At 36.5% G+C, this 18,516-nt stretch overlaps 1 protein-coding gene across 1 annotated transcript in view; it reads right to left on the bottom strand.

The window, feature by feature from the left end:
* The window catches only part of LOC107703432 (protein turtle homolog B-like), a 114,022-nt gene that overhangs the window by 52,293 nt on the left and 43,213 nt on the right, over positions 1-18,516 (bottom strand). The window contains exon 6 of the mRNA XM_016506058.1: positions 1,432-1,583. Within this exon, the coding sequence (XP_016361544.1) occupies positions 1,432-1,583 (152 nt within the window). The remainder of the gene's footprint in view (positions 1-1,431; positions 1,584-18,516) is intronic.

Here is an 18,516-nt window from a genome sequence, read left to right as displayed (position 1 = left end):
TGGCTCCGGCACATTGCTAATGCTTGAAACCATGATCTTAAAGTACTAAATTGGCTACAATGTCTCATGATGGCTTGATGGAAAATATAGCATTAGTAAATGCACTAATGATGGCCACTGTATTTTGTTGTAACAATTAACTATTAGAGTAAATATTTATGTGGTCAAATGAGTCTGAGGTTATGGTCTAATGTCAATCAAACATGTCAAACAAGCTATAACATCTGCTTATCTTCATTTATTGAATATGTTTCTTCTGCATTTGTTAAATGGGAGAAAACTAAAATTTACACTACTGTTCAAAAGACTGGGTTCAGTAAGATTAAAAAAAAGGAATTTAAAAAGTGCCAATATAGACGTTTATACTGTTACAAAACATTTCAATTTCAAATAAATGCTGTACTTTTGAACTTTCGATTCAGCAAAAAAAAAAAATGTATCACAGTTTACACAAAAAAAATATTAAGCTCTTTTCAACAATAATTAATTTTTTTTTCTTGAGCAGCAAATCGGCAAATTAGAATAATTTTGGAAGGATCATGTGACACTGAAGACTGAAGTAGTGGCTACCGAAAAATTCACAGGAATAAATTATATGCAAAATATATTCAAAAATAAAACAGTTATTTAAAATTGTTGCAATAATATTTCATAATATTACTGTTTTTACAGTATTTTTCATCCAATAACTGCAGCCTTGGTGAGTATAAGAGATCTAAAAAAAAAAAAAAAACATGAAAAGATCTTACTGACCCCAAACTTTGAAAAAACTAAGCTGCAAAAGATGACCATTCAGAAACCATTATAAGAATGACATCGTAACCATGAGCACAAACACAGAGAAGACAGAAACAGAGAGACCAGTGTTGCCAGATCTCACTAGAAAAATGAGTGAAAAAAAACCAGGCTCAAAATAAGTGGCTTTCCACACCAAAAATAGTCGAATGAATATGTATGTAAATAAAACTTCTTAATTTCATTCAGCATTGTAGCATAAATTACATATAGCATATATGATGAAAAAGGCCACAGATAAAATGTCTTGCGTTAATTAATAAATGTAATTTAATTTAAATGTCTCACAACTGCGTTCTGGAAATAATCCTCTTTTTTTCACCTCATTTAAAAACAAAAACATTTACATTTTACTTATAAGCGCTTTAAAACTCACTGAAAAAACAAGCCTAAAATCATTCATTCTAAGGGAACAGGGCAACACCGCATATGACATATTTAGTATTAAGCAACATGTACTGCCCCGATGAAGGCCAGCGTGATCTACACCACCAATCATAACAGAGGGTCAGAGAGAGGGTGAAAAATAAATAACAGCTGTTTTTGGTACAAGAAACTGTATTCATTTTTTTTTGTAGACATCAGGGGAACAAACACAGTTAATAATATACATAAATTTTAGATGTGTTTGCTCACCTTATACTTGCTGCTGTCCTGTATGGGGTCTCCCTCCCTGAGCCAGCTGACTGAAGGTTTGGGATTCCCGAAGGCCGTGCAGCTCAGAGTGATGCTGCCCCCCTCTTTGGCCTCCACATACTGCGGCGGTGTGTCCGTGAAAGTTGGGGGAGCTGTGACACAGAGAAACGATGTAAAAATTCCCTATCTGTTCTCCATTATTCCCGGAAATAAATCAGCCTGGCGATAAGGCAGGTTCATTCATAACAATATTATGTCCTATCATATACGTGTCTTTTACAGACCCTGTTGAAGTAGGACTCAAGCCTCACCGCTAATGGATCGAGTCATATGAGTTCAGAAAGCCATCGGAGCTGTTAGCTCGTACCTGTGAATAAGAGGGACTCCTGGTCATGGATCTGCCTCCTGCATACATATGTGGTCATTTATGAGCTCTTAGTATACGGTTTATGAGCTCTTTGGCTGGCATCTCTCACACTGTTAATAATTCTGCTCCTGCTCCACGGCCAGTTCTCCCCCAGCCTTGATTTAGTGGCTAAAATCTCACTTTTCATTATCTATAAATCAGAATGGGGAAGGGGTGGCCATGCCTTCATGCATCACATGGGCTGCGGTGTGCTTGGATATTTTTGTGGGCTGGAAAGCACAGCACTGAATGATAGATCAGGTACAATTCAACAGTTCTTCACAGTTTAGCTAACTTTTCAATGTATGAAAGGTTCGAAATAAGGTTCAAAATTCATTATTTGCCACAACTGCTAATGGTGGATGAACAGAGAACAGTTATGATTACTCTAAATAAATAAATAAAACCACATAAATGCAAATCAATTAATAAAACGCACAGCAATTAAACACTTAGCCCTACACAAATATTTTAATTAATTTGTGTCCATTTACATCGCAAAACCACTTTGCATAAATTACTTTTATTAAAATATTAAATATACTTAATGCATGCATGTTTTTTTTATTGTAGCATAAATATTTGAATGTATACATTACATACAACAAAAAAATAAATCATTAAATATTTGTATGTACTTTTTTATAAACAAATCATACACACTGAAATTTATAGCTGGAAAGTTATTTATTTAATAAATAAAATTAGCATTTTTATCAGGCTCATATGTTTATGTTCATTTATTTCACTTTAATGGCATAGAAAAGCAGTCCAGGTATGAGAGTGCAAGTCCGTGTGTAAAAAGCAAAACAACATTCAGGCTTTCTAGTGCAGTATTCTCATTGAGTGCATGAGGCTTGATTTTTCAAGATACAAACATTAAAATATCTTTACATAAAATTGTGTGTATATACAGTGCACAGCATAAATGAGTACACCCCCTCTAAAACTTAACAAATTCAGCAATTACTTTTTACTTTGAAGACATGTTAGGGTTCTTTGGAGATGTAATGTTCCAACAAGCCTGCTTGATCAATTACCAAAGAAGAATGCCAAAATTATTCAGCAAAGTAAGATTTTCTTATCAAAGTGATAAAATGTTGTGTTGCAAAAATGAGTCCACCCTCCTGAAAGTTACTAAATAAAACTACAAAAAAAAAAAAATGTGTATAGGTTTAAGGCTATTTTTGATCAACAGGTAAGTATATTGAACCACTCTTGAGCAGCTGTGGGGGATTCTGTAGAGACGAGCTGAGCAACACTCCCCATTAAAGATCAGGGCATTTAAGGAGGTCATCCTCCAGGAGTTAAACAGCACAGATGTGAAAATGTGTCATGAACTTGTACACTCAGTGCCAAGAAGTGTCAGAGCAGTGTACTTAGAGTTATGGAGGACATACTAAGTACTAGAATATTATACATTTTCTGAATTAAATCTACGGTGTACTCATTTCTGCAATCCTTCATTTAAACAGAATTGGCTAATTTACTTATCTTACAGAAAATATTGACATATATTTTGTTGTTTTTATTAAGTATATGTTTAATATGTTTCAATTGTGCCATCTTTCCATGAATTATATTAATTATATTAGCGATCATTAAGAAAATACATATTTTATATTTATTCAGAGGGGGTGTACTCATTTATGCTGTGCACTGTATATACAGTGCTGCTTGAAAGTTTCTGAACCTTTTACAATTTTCACTATTTCTGCATAAATATGACCCTAAACATCATCAGATCTAAGTCCTGAAAGTAGACAAAGAGAGTCAAATCAGACAAATGAGCCAAAAATATTTTCTTTGTCATTTGTTTATTGAGAAAAAAGATCCAGTGTTACATATCCTAGAGCTTCACATGCTTTTGCAACGCACAGATTAGCTGTTAATTTGAAGGTGAAGTTAGAGTCCATCTGTTCAGAGGTGTTTTCATGCAGTGGAATAGATAAACGCGACTGGGACCTGATGCTCCCCTATGTCCTTTTCGGGATCCGCGAAGTCCCGCAGGCCTCAACTGGCTTCACCCCCTTTGAGCTCCTCTTTGGCCGGCAACCCCGCGGCCTCCTGGATGTGGCGAAGGAAGCCTGGGAGCAACAGCCGGCAGCCCATCGCTCTGTCATCGAGCATGTAAAACAGATCAGGGACAGGATCGAACGGGTCATGCCATTAACGGGTGGATGAACTGTTGGACCGGCTGGGAAGGGCCCGGTATATCTCTACGTTGGACCTCACCAAAGGCTACTGGCAGGTACTCCTCTCTGAGAATGCCAAACCTAGGTGGACCAAGACCCAGGTACGAGCCTTTCTAGGGTTGGCGGGGTATTATCGCTGCTTCATCCCCAACTTCTCCTCTTTAGCCGCCTCCCTGACAGACTTGACCAGGAAGGGGCAGCCGGAGAAGGTACAGTGGACACCAGCGGTGGAGGAGGCCTTCCAGAGGGTGAAGGGGGCCCTCATCTCGGAGCCCGTCCTCCGAGCCCCGGACTTTAGCTGCCCCTTCCTGCTGCAGACGGATGCCTCCGACACAGGACTGGGAGCCGTCCTGTCACAGATCCAGGAGGGTGAGGAGCATCCGGTCATCTACATCAGCAGGAAGCTGATCCCGGCCGAGAGGAACTACGCTCTAATATTAAACTATTATTTAATATATGCAATTTAATATTACACATAATTGAAAAAATTTATATTACACATAATTACATCTTTTTTTCAACACCTACATGCATACACACGTATATATTATAATGCCCAGATAACAGGCTATGAGACATAAATATGGAGTAAAGCAAGCATAACGTGGCACCATACGTGTTTTTTTGTGAGATTGTCTGGTTACACTGTGCGGCTCAATGCATCTCCTGTGTGTGATAACTTGAAATGGGTTTTAGTTTTGTAACACTCGAGGGGGAATTATGTTGTGCTGCGTGATATTTTATTCAGGACCATCAAATTATTAGTGACTTGTTGCATAATTGGTCATATTTCTTATTGTGTTTCCACAATTTTGTTTATTGCGTCTCTTGAAATTAATTTGGTGGTTACACTTACACAATTATTTCTAGGCACAATGATTGAGCAATCGTTCTAGGCACAATGATTGAGAATCAATGATTGATTCTAGGCACAACGTTTGAGCAGAGGATGACAAAGGAATACTAGGGAGAAACATTTTTTTTTTTCAAACGTGTTCAAATATTTAAGACAGCACTGTCACAAGAGGGTCACACATTACCACATACATCACAGGAACATCTTGCTCTCCAGGAGCAAAGAAAATATGGGTTTAGCGATATCTCTGCACTTACAGAGACCTGGACTGAACCCTTCTCAAGCCAAGCATCTATTATACATGGCTCTAAATGTCAGTAAAACCCGACTGTCTGTGAAACCTCTTTGATTCAGCCTTCTTGATCTGGATTGGTCTGATTATAATACTAATTTCCACACCTTGTTTTGCCATTTTCAGCACTGCTTTATTCTGCTTAATTAAAACTTAAACGTTTTCAGTTCTTGAAGGAACCCCCAAGATCTGATGGCACATGACCAGAGTGCTGAAGGCAACATTTCTGAGGCCAGACGCTAAGACATCTGTGCAAAACACGCCTCCATCTGCTGCGAGTCTCCGTTTACTGCCTTACACACTCTGACACACTGCTGACCTGTGATGTTAACACACTCACACACTCATGAATGTGGAAAGCACAGGCACACTATAGGCTAATGAGGAAGCTGTGTGTGTTTTATATAAAAAAAACAGCCTCATCTGTGAGTGTCTTCATGTTTTATAGTCACTAAAAAGCAGCCAATTGATATGGACATCTAAGTTTGCCTTTGCTTTTCAATCTACATTCCCATTAGTGTCTAAACATTCAGGCGAATCCACTTGACATTAGCTAAATGCCTGCCACAGCACGCCAAATGGAAAGAGAGCAACTGCCCAACACCTGCTGTGTATACAAATCACTGAGAATATGCCTCACCAGATTAAAAATGCCTTGCTCCAAATATTACTCTGTGATTTAGCGAATAATCCAATAGGTTTAAGATTACTATTCTGTCAATATGAAATTAGGTGACCTAGTGAATATTGCAATGGTGTTTTATTTGGCCATCATGATTTGTTCCTAAAATATTGGAGCTCTAGGGCATGTGAGTGAAAAAGGACAGACAATGAAAAAAAGAAATGGGGAGGACTTGTTTTATGAATCAGGAATCGATGAGATTATGAAAGGTGTCTTTTTCATTTCAGAAATGGAGAAAGTATTTTTGTTTTGATTTTGTATTGCATGCATTTTGTAAATTTTGCTTTCAAGTTAACTTTAGTAGCAAAAAAATGTGTGAAGTGGTATTCAGTTCATTTCCATTAATTATTTCAAAACAAGATTCAACAATGAATTTGCATCATTTAAAACATGACACTATCATTCAGAAGTTTAGGGTCACCAAGGCTACATTTATTTGATCAAATATACAGTAATACTGTGAAACTTATCACGTATTTCTTATTATTTGTGTAATAACTGTTTTCTATTTTAATATATTTATTATATTTTTTTCTGCTGAAAAGCTGATTTTTCAGCAGCCATTACTCCAGTCTTCAGTTTCACATGATCCTTCAGAAATCATTCTAAAATGCTGATTTGCTGCTCAAGACATTGTTCTTTTTATTATCAGTGTTGAAAACAGTTGTGCTGCTTAATATTTTTAAGGAAATAGTAACAAAATCTTTACAGAATTCTTTGATGAAGAAAGTTCAAAATAATTTCATTTATTTGAAACAGTAATGTTTTGTAACAATGTAAAAGAAAAAGTCTTCACTGACATTTTATCAATTTAATGCATTTTTGCATTTTATATACTCAAAAAAAAATCAGTAAAAAAGACCACAATGAACTGTATTATTTTGAAGCAATATTCCATATTTGATTTTACCTGTATTTTGATTTTTGTACTGCATTTAGTTTTCGAATTAACGGAACTGTCATTAAAATTAAAGGCATAATATGTAATTTTCGCCGCTAGAGGGCGCGTATTCAAAAGTTATTAACGTAGTAGAATGAAGCAGGGTGAGGCTGAAAGCCGTCGAAGCGAAACGAGGCCGCTGAACGAGCGCAACACACAGCTTGAAAGCAGCAGAGCTTTTATTATGCCACAGTCGACCGCTTCAGCTCCATCCGGTCGTGCGTATGTGGGGAAAAAAAAGCAGCGCTGTTTTATCATACTAGATACATTTGAAAGTTCTGTTATAATGCTACTCTGTGCGGTCGTCACTGGTCTATTAAAACACATAACATATTAAAGCGTCTTTGGTGTTTCCATGTTTTCTACAAAACAAAACCGGAAATCGAGGGGTTATGACGTCATTAGCAGGCGACACAATGACACTATGGACACGGTCTGTGTCACTAGTTAAAATTGCTTATTTCTCTGGATTTAAACATTCTTCGAAACATTTGGGATAATGTAAGTACACAAGTCAGCAAAATACTGTTCTAGTGGTTTTTGGATATTTTAATAAAAAAATCGTACATATTGTGCCTTTAATGGATAATTCCCTGGTAGAAAATCACTAGTACATTTTTTTTTTTTTTTGGATGTATCGCCCAGCTATAGCATTAACACAACCAGTATGTAGCAGTTCACAGTCCAGCTGGGCTTGAGAAACACAAAGTGGACGTAACAGAGCCCTTCAACAGGTTGCGTTTAGCTGTGCGGCCATAACAGAAGCAATTTCTTCTATGACTGAAGCACACAAGAGCCTCTAACTCAACCCCATTACAGCATGAGGTCTGTGTCTTCATAAGTTTGTCCTTTTATTATTTCAGCTAACACACAGGCAAACAGTGAGAGTCTTGGAATAGAGCTGTTGCATTTGCCAAACGATCACCTGCTCACCCTCTGCTCACACCTATACGAAAAAAAACACACACACATTGTCTTCTGCGCTACATAATAATCCCTCCGATATTTCCCAAGGATATTTCTGAAGAAAGATGACATCATCTCTTTTGCAATGAGTGTGTGTCAGCCGGCAGCCAGTGATAAAATCACAAGCTCTTATCACAGGCACAGATTGTGTGAAGAATTCAGCTATAATAAGGCTCTGTGGTTACACCGGCCACACAGGCAGATGTTTTAGTGCATACACACACACACTAACAACACACGCATTGCACCAGTGAGAGCTAATTGGCAGGAGAAGCATGGAGAGAGGGCTGCGTGGAGCTAGTCCCACAGGAACATCTTCATCCTGCTCATCTTCCTCTCAGGATCCTGTACAGAGCTGAGCATCTGTGCGAATGCTGCTCGCTGGATTACACCTCATCAGATCCCAAGAACCGTTTACACACATGCAAATATACTGTAAGTGAACTGCACCAGCTGTATACACCGGCATGAAGCTGTTATCCGTCACTTATCTCAACTGCAGGGAGAACCCGAAGCAAAGTGAGAGTTTTGAATGCAGAAAGGACTAAATGGGTTGGAATTTACACTTGGTACGAATCTACATGTCATGCATTGAACAGAATTTCAGGATGGTGATCACAATATTGAGTTAATATTGTTATCAAATAAAATATAAAATAAAAATAAAATCCAGAAGTCCACAAATAAAATGTTAAATATTTACTATTATTTATTATTTATTCTGTATTATTTATTACAATTTTAAATTATGTAATTTTATTATTGCAGCTAACAGCTATTTGTAATTTATTAATTTATAACCTTTTTTCAGCGTGATAATTCACAATGGTACATTTCACAGGTCAAATTTATATTTGAAGTGTGTATCAGAACATTCAACCAATGGCATGAGTTTGGGGCGGGACTATCTGTTTGCCCAACCAATGGCAGTCAGTGGCAGAATCTATCTATCTATCTATCTATCTATCAAAATAAATAAATGTATCTGGGTAACATTAGTCAAAAACTGCCTACTGTAGCATTCAACCATGAATCGATCTTTGTTTAAAATGCACGCTATAGTCATGGACCTTCACAGGAAGTTGATTTTAAATCAGGGGATGTTGCTGCTGTCAAGGTCACATGATCTACTCAAGTGAATCAATAAAGACATTCAATACAGCACTTCACGTCATTATTACATATTTCTTCCAAGCGGAAACACACAGACTCTGACAGACCCGTACCGTTAGATCATACTGCTCATACGCTCCTTCAGGAGGCGTTTAAGCTGCTGAGGTGTTATTCATATAACAGATCCCTCTTCATGATTCATTTCTAATATTTAACAAAAGAAACACACCTGAACAAAAGCATCAAATTGCAATGGCTCAAACGAATGTAGCGTCTTTGTTAATGATGGAAGATAAGAGGCAACTCAAAGAGTCAATTATAGCTGCAGCAAAGTGCTTTTCCACAAAAGGAAAATGCCTTTTTTATATTTGGGAGGTTATGCTTATGTGAATGCAACCAAATTGTAAGTCCAGTCACATATGGAGGGCCCATCGGTGAGAAAAACCTATTTTCTTATCTCTCAGACACTCTTGGTCAAACACAGATTAAATGTGAGCGACACATACTGAGAAGACTGGAGCCTCACCAGAGGCTGAAAGGGGAAACTGAAAGCCTGGTGGACAAGGGGCATTTCAACAGAACCCAAAAAGAATACAAACAAAGTACAGAGCATCACTGCTCTTTCTGCAAACCAACTCCGCTATCCCTGCTGAAACAAGCACTGATTCAATTAACCCAGGATGAGAACTGACCCTCACTTCCTGTTTCTCTGTCTCTGTTACTTCCTTCCATGACAAATATCAAAAGTAGTTCACCTCACTGCTACAGGAAGTGGAAGTATTATGTTCTCACATCCTCATATAGCTGTGATAAGTCTGATTCATTTTAGTGAATCAGTTTGTTCACTGCGATAAACAATTCACTGTTCAAATAAAGGAATATGATAAAGGAATAGTTCACACAGAGATGAAAATGTACTTATCCTCAGACCATCCAAGACGTAGATGAGATTGTTTCTTCATCAGAATTTGGACAAATTTACCATTACATCATTCACCAGTGGATCCAAATGTATCATTACATCATTCGCCAGTGGATCCTCTGCAGTGAATGTGAGCGTCAGAATGAGAGTTCAAACATCTTATAAAAGCATCACAATAATCCACAAGTAATCCACACGACAGTCTATTAATTAACATCTTGTGTTGCAAAAATCTGCATGATTTTGATGTGAGAGGACAACAGAGGATGGACTTTTTCACTAGATGAAGCATTAATATGGATTATGGACAAACACACAGCTTTTCACTTCACAAGACATTCATTGATGGACTGGAGTCATGAGGATTACTTTGGATTGTTGAGATGTTTTTATCAGCTGTTTGGATTCTCATTCTGAAGGCTCCTATTCACTGCAGAAGATCCACTGGTAAGCTAAATTTCTTCAAATCTGTTTGTGATGAAGAAACAAACTCATCTACATTTTGGATGGCCTGAAGGTTGGTAATTTTTCAGCAAAAATAATTTATTTAAATTAAATACTGTTCGTCATCACTGTTCTACTCCATTATGTACAGTTTTCTATTAGTGTGTGAGTGTGTGTTTCAAAGTAGCTTCACAGACACTGTCATAAAGACACGGCTAATAAGAACAGGTTGCATAAACTGCTCCAGCTGTGAACTTCATTCCGGTTTGTCTTTATTTATTCAGGGTTAAAGTAGAGTAAAATTTATCAAGTGGATAATATGGTACAGGGCGATTTATTAAAAAAAAATAAAAAAATCTTGCTCACATTGCAGTACACTAACAAAGAAGCAAGCCTGAGGTAACAATTTGTAATACAAAACCGCAGGGACACATTTCACTCAGTTCATATTGTGTTTATGTGATGATGGTGCAACTGTGAAACCTGCTACAACATGAAAGAAATCAGCAAAATGGAGCCAGTAAGGAGTTCAAGGGGAGATGGAGTGATACCCAAAGCTAATTAAGCACAAACATAAAAGCCAGAACCAGCCCCCAGACCACTATTCTGAAACACTAATCATAATGTAAAAATCCTCTTTATCTCACGCTGATGGAGATCTGGAAGATGATCCAAAAAGCTCTAGAAACTACTGGCCCCCGGCTCCTGTATCTACTTCACACATGCATGAAAGAATGACTCATGCAGATTTCAGGCTTCAATTCTCCTTTTTCATATTACAGACATATATAATCACCTTCCACACTTTGATCTGCTTACACATGTAATCCTTGGCTTTTGTCCTCCTCTGTTATCTTGTGAATATTGTTCATGATGTATAGTGTATGGCTAATTATGTAATTTTATTTCAGGTTAATTCAACATAGACAGCACGATAAAGAGCTGGGGACTCACAATATATTGAGACTACACTGATTATCAGCTGATATTTTTAATTCATCTGTACTGGGTGTTCATGCTCATTTCCCCTATTTTTTGTATTTAGATTACCTCTGCCATCATCTAATGCTCATTTAAAAGGTAATCTTTAAAAAAATATGAATAATTTAATAATACCATTAAATGTAATCTTCACCCAATCTCAAAATGAATCTATATTTTTTATACATTACAATGTCATGATGCCTAAATGTGTGAATGATTTTATTTTTATGGTATAGAATTTTATATTTATAGTTTTTTTTAATTATTATTATTATCATTATTTTTTTATTATGTTATAATTTTAATTAGCTTTTATATGTATATTTCAGTTTTAATTTTAAGTGTTAACTTTCATTTAGTTTTAATAGTTCTATTTAGCTTTAATTTATTTTATTTCATTTTAGTAATTTTAGTAAACTTATTTTATTTCAGTTAGGTGCCAAGACAACATTTATTTTTATTTATTTTTATTATTCAGGTGTTAATATTTCGTTTCATCCAATTTTAGCTTTATTTCAATTAACGAACAATTTTTAGTTAACAAAAACAACATTGCTATGAGCATGAAACCATCAAAATAATCTAATAAACAACTTGATGTCCAATGTAAAACCTGGGTCTTGAAGTAAAACCACCATTCCGTGTAAATCCTGCAGCAGTTGTTGGTGTCTCCCCTTTTTAATTAGTAAAATTATCAACAGCTTAAAAGTCAGAGAATCAATAAAAAGGGTTGAAGTTCAACCATCAAACATTCTCTCACAAACACGCAACACATTTGTCAATGAAACGAGTGAACAGACTGGAATAAGGGCAGTAAGTCATTAATAGTAAGAGCAGTGCACGATGGCACCACTCTTACCACTATGGTACACGAGGGGCTGGCATGCTGTCAGCTTCATTTATACTCAATGACAACACACCAAGGGCCATCCCTCAACTAAAACTGAACAACCAGGCCTGTCTGCTGCCTGTAGCTAAACCCACACTTCCCATTCCCATTAACAAACCAACAAACATGCTGCAGGTCAACAGACTGTCACAATCAGAGCTGCAAATATCAATTCCGCCAGTTCTATAATTCTGTGCCTAACGTTGTGCTATCATTTAAAAGTCTTTATCTCATGCCATGATGCCATCTGGAGTGTTTCTGAAGCACATGGCCTCGCAATGCTGAGCATTCAGCACCCACATGAGAGTGTGAGGCCATCAGGACCATGGACAGCTCCCTGGTCCACAAACATCAGCACCACGGACAGCTCCCTAACTCAACCTGTTGTGCTCGTTTGTCTCTGTGGCTTTATCAGTGTTTGTGCTCTATCCAAAGAGGTCGCAACTTCATTCGCTTAACAAGCTTTGTGGAAAAGAAGATTTGTAATGGCATTATCAAAATTGCAGTTCATCTATTTATATATAACAGCGCTTTTTTGAACTCTAACTTCTATGCTTTGGATGAATTCACCTGCTCGAAGACGAAAGAGCCTTTTATGTCACAAGTCTCTAAACCAACAATGCACGCTCTTAATTAAACACAAAGATGTCTAGCAGGCAATTAGCACCTGTTTAAAATGACAATTACTTCATCGTTCAGGCTGAACATAAGAGTCAGAGTAACATCAGTATTCTTGTATCCTTTTGCTTTGCATTTCAGGCTACAGAGGAGCACTGTGGATGCATTTAAAATAAAGCAGTAAGTCACTTGAAACATTTAAAAAATATGGTTATTATTAATATAAACATAAACCCTTAAGATGGTTTATTAGCCTATAACTTTTGGAAAGTTGACATTCCGTATTTCATCTAAAACGTTTTAAACAGCAGTTTGTTTATAATTATTATGCATGCAGTTTTTAATGACCTCATATCAAGAGACAATAATTGTACATTTAAAACAAACAAACAATTAAATGAATAAATACATACATACATACATACATATGGTCACATCTTAGAATCATTTAAAATGAACTAAAAGTCAAAATGGTTCAGATTCGTTTATATATTATTATGAATGCAGCTTTATATTAAGACAATATGTGTACATTTAAATGTAAATTTTAAATAAGTAAATAATTCTTCAAAATATGGTGAATCTGGAGACCTTTTGGCTTGAGTGTATTCACAGCAAGTGATCTGCCACCAGCAATCAAGCAATGTCACAGCATGAGAGTGGAAATGCAGTATGCATTTTTGGACTGCCCTGAGACTAAGCAACAGATGTTCTCTCCTCATGCGGGTATCCCATTAAATCCCATGGGATTAGCGTTAGCTCAAAGTCAGTTTGGAATAGATTTAACTGCTCTGCTCTCCTCTCTGACCCTTCCATAGGGATCTGAGCATTAAAAAGACGAGATGCTACAACAACCCAACCTCTCACCTTGTGGCCAGGACATGACCTCCTAGCTTCTTAGAGTCAAGTTAACTTCATTAAGTCACCACAAGGTGATTAATAAAAAATAAGCAGATAAACGGTGTGTCCTTCCTGTATACATCACACCCCAGAAAACAGGATGAACAGTAGCTGTCTTTCAAACTGAAAGGGGAAGGGCTTGTATTGAACATAAGAGCACGTGAGTGGTGTCAGATCAGGGGTGACAAACAGCCACTGATCACAGAATAGGCTTCATAAAAGAGCCATATAAGTCTACTTAAAAAATGTAAAAATTAACACCCTAGAAACCCTGAGAATGCCTTAGCAACCACTTACAAGCATTGTTTTGGATGGAGAAGAATCATTCACATTACCTGCGAAAATGTAAAATGTATTTTCAGCCTCACAATGGTTAGGCTTTTGATTATGAAACTGGCTAACATTAGAAATCAAAGACTAATTCGGACTTTAAATAACTTCCAAAAAGGGAACTAGTGAAAGTGAACATTCAGCGTTTGGGGTTTTCTGTATGGATTTCAATGAGAGTTTTGTGCTTCCCCTCTCCAACTTTGCATGAAATTTAATCTGAAATCCAAAGGATTAGTGCTAACCAGCAGTGGAGTGTAAATCTGCTGTAAGATCACAGAGGATCTCTAGTGCTGCTCTGTGCTGGAGTTTATTCTCTCCACACACATTCAGCACTGCAGAGGAAATGAAGTTATTTAAGGAGTCAGACCACCTATTAGAGATCTTAGTTACTGTAAATAGTGCAGCAATAGAGATGTTAACAATACCAAAATATATATTTAAAGAAATAATTGACCATTATTTAACAAACAGCTTAACATAAATATTATTATTACTATTATTATTATTATTATTATTATTATCATCATTGACAATAAAATATTACATATTTTATATTATTGTAGTATAAATATTTATTTATAAATAATTTAAAAAGGTTTCAAATGTAATAGTAATTTGTACAATAAATAAATAAAGATAATGATTGGTAAAAAAAATTAAGTAGATTTTTTAAGCACATTTTGAACATCTAATAATAATAATAATAATAATAATAATAATAATACTGTTTTTTTTTTTAAATACAGAAAATATACTGTAATTATCTGCCGGAACATTATCCATTCATTTTACAAACATTTCCGTTAACTCTAAAACACAACATAATACAGTGCAAAATTCAAAATACAGGTAAAACACCTGTTTGAATGAAAGAAAGAAAGAAAGAAAGAAAGAAAGAAAATTAATTTTTTGTTTTTTAAATAGTGTTGCTTCTGAAGGCTTGAAATATAGTGCCACATATTTATTTCTCCTATTGTGTTTCACAGCAGAAAGATGATGAAGTGATACATGTTTGGAACAACGTGGGGGCGAGTACATGAATTTTCATTTTTGGTTGACTTGCTGCTTTAAACACACAGATCAAAGATGTGCACATCAATGTGTCTCTTCAATAATCAACCATATGAGCGCTCAACCTTGCTGCATTGATGAACCATTACATCACTTCCTCTCCCCCTGCTTAGCACTTTTGACATGTGCCTCACACCTCGAGCGACACAAGTGCAAATTTGTGTGTGCAAAAATATCACAAGAACCATAAAACAACAGCTCTGAGGAATGGAGTGAGAGCAGCTAACATGGAGCTAATTTCTTTCCTGAGAGCCACTCACTCACCGTGCTAACTGCCCCTTAAACGGCCCCAAACACACCAGTACTCCACACAATAACCTTCAGAAAGCACTTCATCAGCCGGCCCCAAGCATATATTCATAGAGATATGCAGAAGCTTTATGCCTGTGAGGGTTTTTTTTTTTTTTTGCACAAAAGCCTGCAGAAACACCTCAGAGAGAGCGGGAATCACTAATGAAGACCTGCCCATCACACAGATGAGAAGAAAACATATTACAGTACACCCTAAAGTACAGTTTAGTCTCTGATTAAACTGTGTAAAAGAGATTGGCGGAGCTCTTATTGTGTGCTCTGAATCCCGTGCTGCTTTTCCCAGTGCTAGACAGATTGGTGGTGGTCTCATAAAAGAAACACTGCTGATATTAGTGTATTAGTCACACAGAGCCGCAAGGCACACAGTCAAACACACATCCACACGCGGCTGATAAACTGACCCGTTTCCAACTTCTGACTCCAACTTGTGTGCTGAGCTGCTGGATTTAAGACTAGCAACAACACAAATGGATACAAACATACACAATGTCACGGAGCGACGTTGCAGTGGGCATGAGGGAGGATGGGCACCCTTTCATCCTCCAAAAACTTGAGAGTCAAATAAAAAGATTCCCAGAATTACAACTAGTGGTCGACCGATATTGGTTTTTTGACAGCCGATGCCGATATCTTGGAAAGCAGGGTGGCCGATGGCCGATATAAAGCCAACATAATTTTATGTATTTTAATTATTTAAGAAATTTTAAATAATTTGAAAATGTATTAAAAAATAAATGTGTTAAATATACATACTTATACTTTAGATGACAAAGTATTTTCACATATAAATAAATATTTAATAAAAATATAATTAAAAAGGAAGTAAACACCGTAACCAACAGGGCACTCAGTATTCTGGGAAGTTTGTGTGCATTAATCATATTTTTTCAAATAAAGACAAGGTAATACTCATTTTACATACAGCACACAGTGAAAATAACGTGAATATGACAGTAGGAAAATGCATAAAGCGCAAAGTATTTTTCACAAATAAATAAATATTTAATAAAAATATAATTAAAAAGGAAGTAAACACCGTAACCAACAGGGCACTCAGTATTCTGGGAAGTTTGTGTGCATTAATCATATTTTTTCAAATAAAGACAAGGTAATACTCATTTTACATACAGCACACAGTGAAAATAACGTGAATATGACAGTAGGAAAATGCATAAAGCGCAGCATAATTTAAAATCACTAGTTTAAAGTTTGTCGATCGCGCGTCTCCAGTGAAGCTGAACTCTCCTCCTGTCAGCATTCAATTCGCACGGACCGACCGTCACGCAGAGAACACGCGATCATGCAGGATACACATACACACTTCACAAGATCTCACAACTGGATCAGACTAAGTTTGCAAGGTTTTTAATATTGGATGTTTATTAGACATTCAAAGATTTGTTTAAATGATATAAATGCGTATTTGCTGAATGCTGACGGCAAACAAGAAAGTATTATAACGTTTGCCTTTCTATTACTAATAATATAAAAGCAGTCGTTATAAGACTTTTTGTATACATTTTAATTCCTTTGTTTAACCATTCTATCAGATTATTAGACAGACTTCTATCCGTATTTAGACAGAACTGTTAACGACAACAGCGAACAAGAGGGAGAATGTGAGCACTGTGTGCCCAGGCGCTGCCGTTCTCAGCGCCGTCAAAATAAAAGTCCGTCGCGCCTCGAACGCATCGGCCAAACAGGAAAACTTATCAGCCGATGCCGATATTTAAAAAAAGTCGCATATCGGCCGATTTATCGGCCTTGGCGATATATCCGTCGACCACTAATTACAACACAGTGTGTAACTGCAGAGCTGTGCATTTGGAAGGGTGATCTGATTCACAGCTGTTGTCTATTAGAAGAGGCTGAGCGTATATCACACAGCAATGAGCTAGAGTTAATGTGCTGTAACCGGTTTGGGGATTTGGGTGTCTGCTACTATAGGCAACGGAATCTAGAAGGCAGAGTGACATGATGCATTTCACAGGAAGACTGACACAGTGCCGGAACCAGCCACGATGCGGCAACAACAGCCAATCAGAACAGTGCATGGACGGGTTTTCTCTGTCTGATCGCTATCACACTTACAATACACTGCACAATGTAAAACACATACTGGACCTTTCCCATTTGGACACTTGCAACAAATTACCAACACTTTTCAAGCAAAACATTAGACATTTAAGAAGAACTATTGATAAAATGACCTTCGGACCAGTTAAAGTAATTGAAAAATGGTTCAGATTAAGGACGCTACCATTTAAACGTTTTTTTTTTTAAGAAATAATTGTAATATTTCTTAAGAAATTGTAATTACTATACTTTTATTCAGCAATAATTATCAATAAATGTGTAGTAAAAACATACATTTGTAGTTTAAATTGATCAAAAGTGACAGTAAAGACATTTAAAATGTTACATTTCCATATAAAATAAATGCTTTTATTAATCCAATAATCTTTAAAAAAAAAAATGTATATGTTTCCACAAAAATATTAAGCAGCACAACTGTTTGCAACATCGATAATAATAAGAAATGCTTAATGAGCACCAAATCAGTATATTAGAATGATTTCTGATGGATCATGTGGCACTGAAGACTGGAGTAATGACTGTTAAAAATGTAGCTTTGCCGTCAAAGAAATAAATTACATTTTAAATTATATTAAAATAGAAATCAGTTATCTTAAATTGTAATAATATTTCACAATATTACCATTTTCCCAGTATTTTTTATCAAATAAATGCAACTTTGGTGAGCATAAGAGACTTAATGACCCCAAACTACTTCTGAAAAAAGCATCATTAGGGCTGTGCTACAGAAAGTAAAACCAAATAGCCAAATAAGTAAGACAGACTTACAGCTGGTTAGGACAACTTTCTGTATCACAACACATCTGGTAAGGATATTGTAACAACGTTCGTAGTTCGGGAAGGAGGAGGCGGGAACCGGCGAACATTTAAGATTTTAATAAAATAAACAAACACAAAATGAAAGTAAAGAGGCAGCCCCTCGCGGACGACTGCCGCACACAAAACACAAAATAAAATCCAGGCCTGGTCCTCTCTCACTGTCGTCACTCCTCCTTTTATCCTTCCGGAGCTCCTCCGTGGGACTCGAGACCGGTGAGTGGTGCAGGTGTCGCTCATTATCAATTACTC

This window comes from Sinocyclocheilus anshuiensis, unplaced genomic scaffold (assembly GCF_001515605.1).
Source record: "Sinocyclocheilus anshuiensis isolate Anshui unplaced genomic scaffold, SAMN03320099.WGS_v1.1 scaffold330, whole genome shotgun sequence".
Lineage (NCBI taxonomy): Eukaryota > Metazoa > Chordata > Actinopteri > Cypriniformes > Cyprinidae > Sinocyclocheilus > Sinocyclocheilus anshuiensis.
Note: the sequence above shows the minus strand (reverse complement) of the source record. Positions and strands in the feature narration are given on the sequence as shown.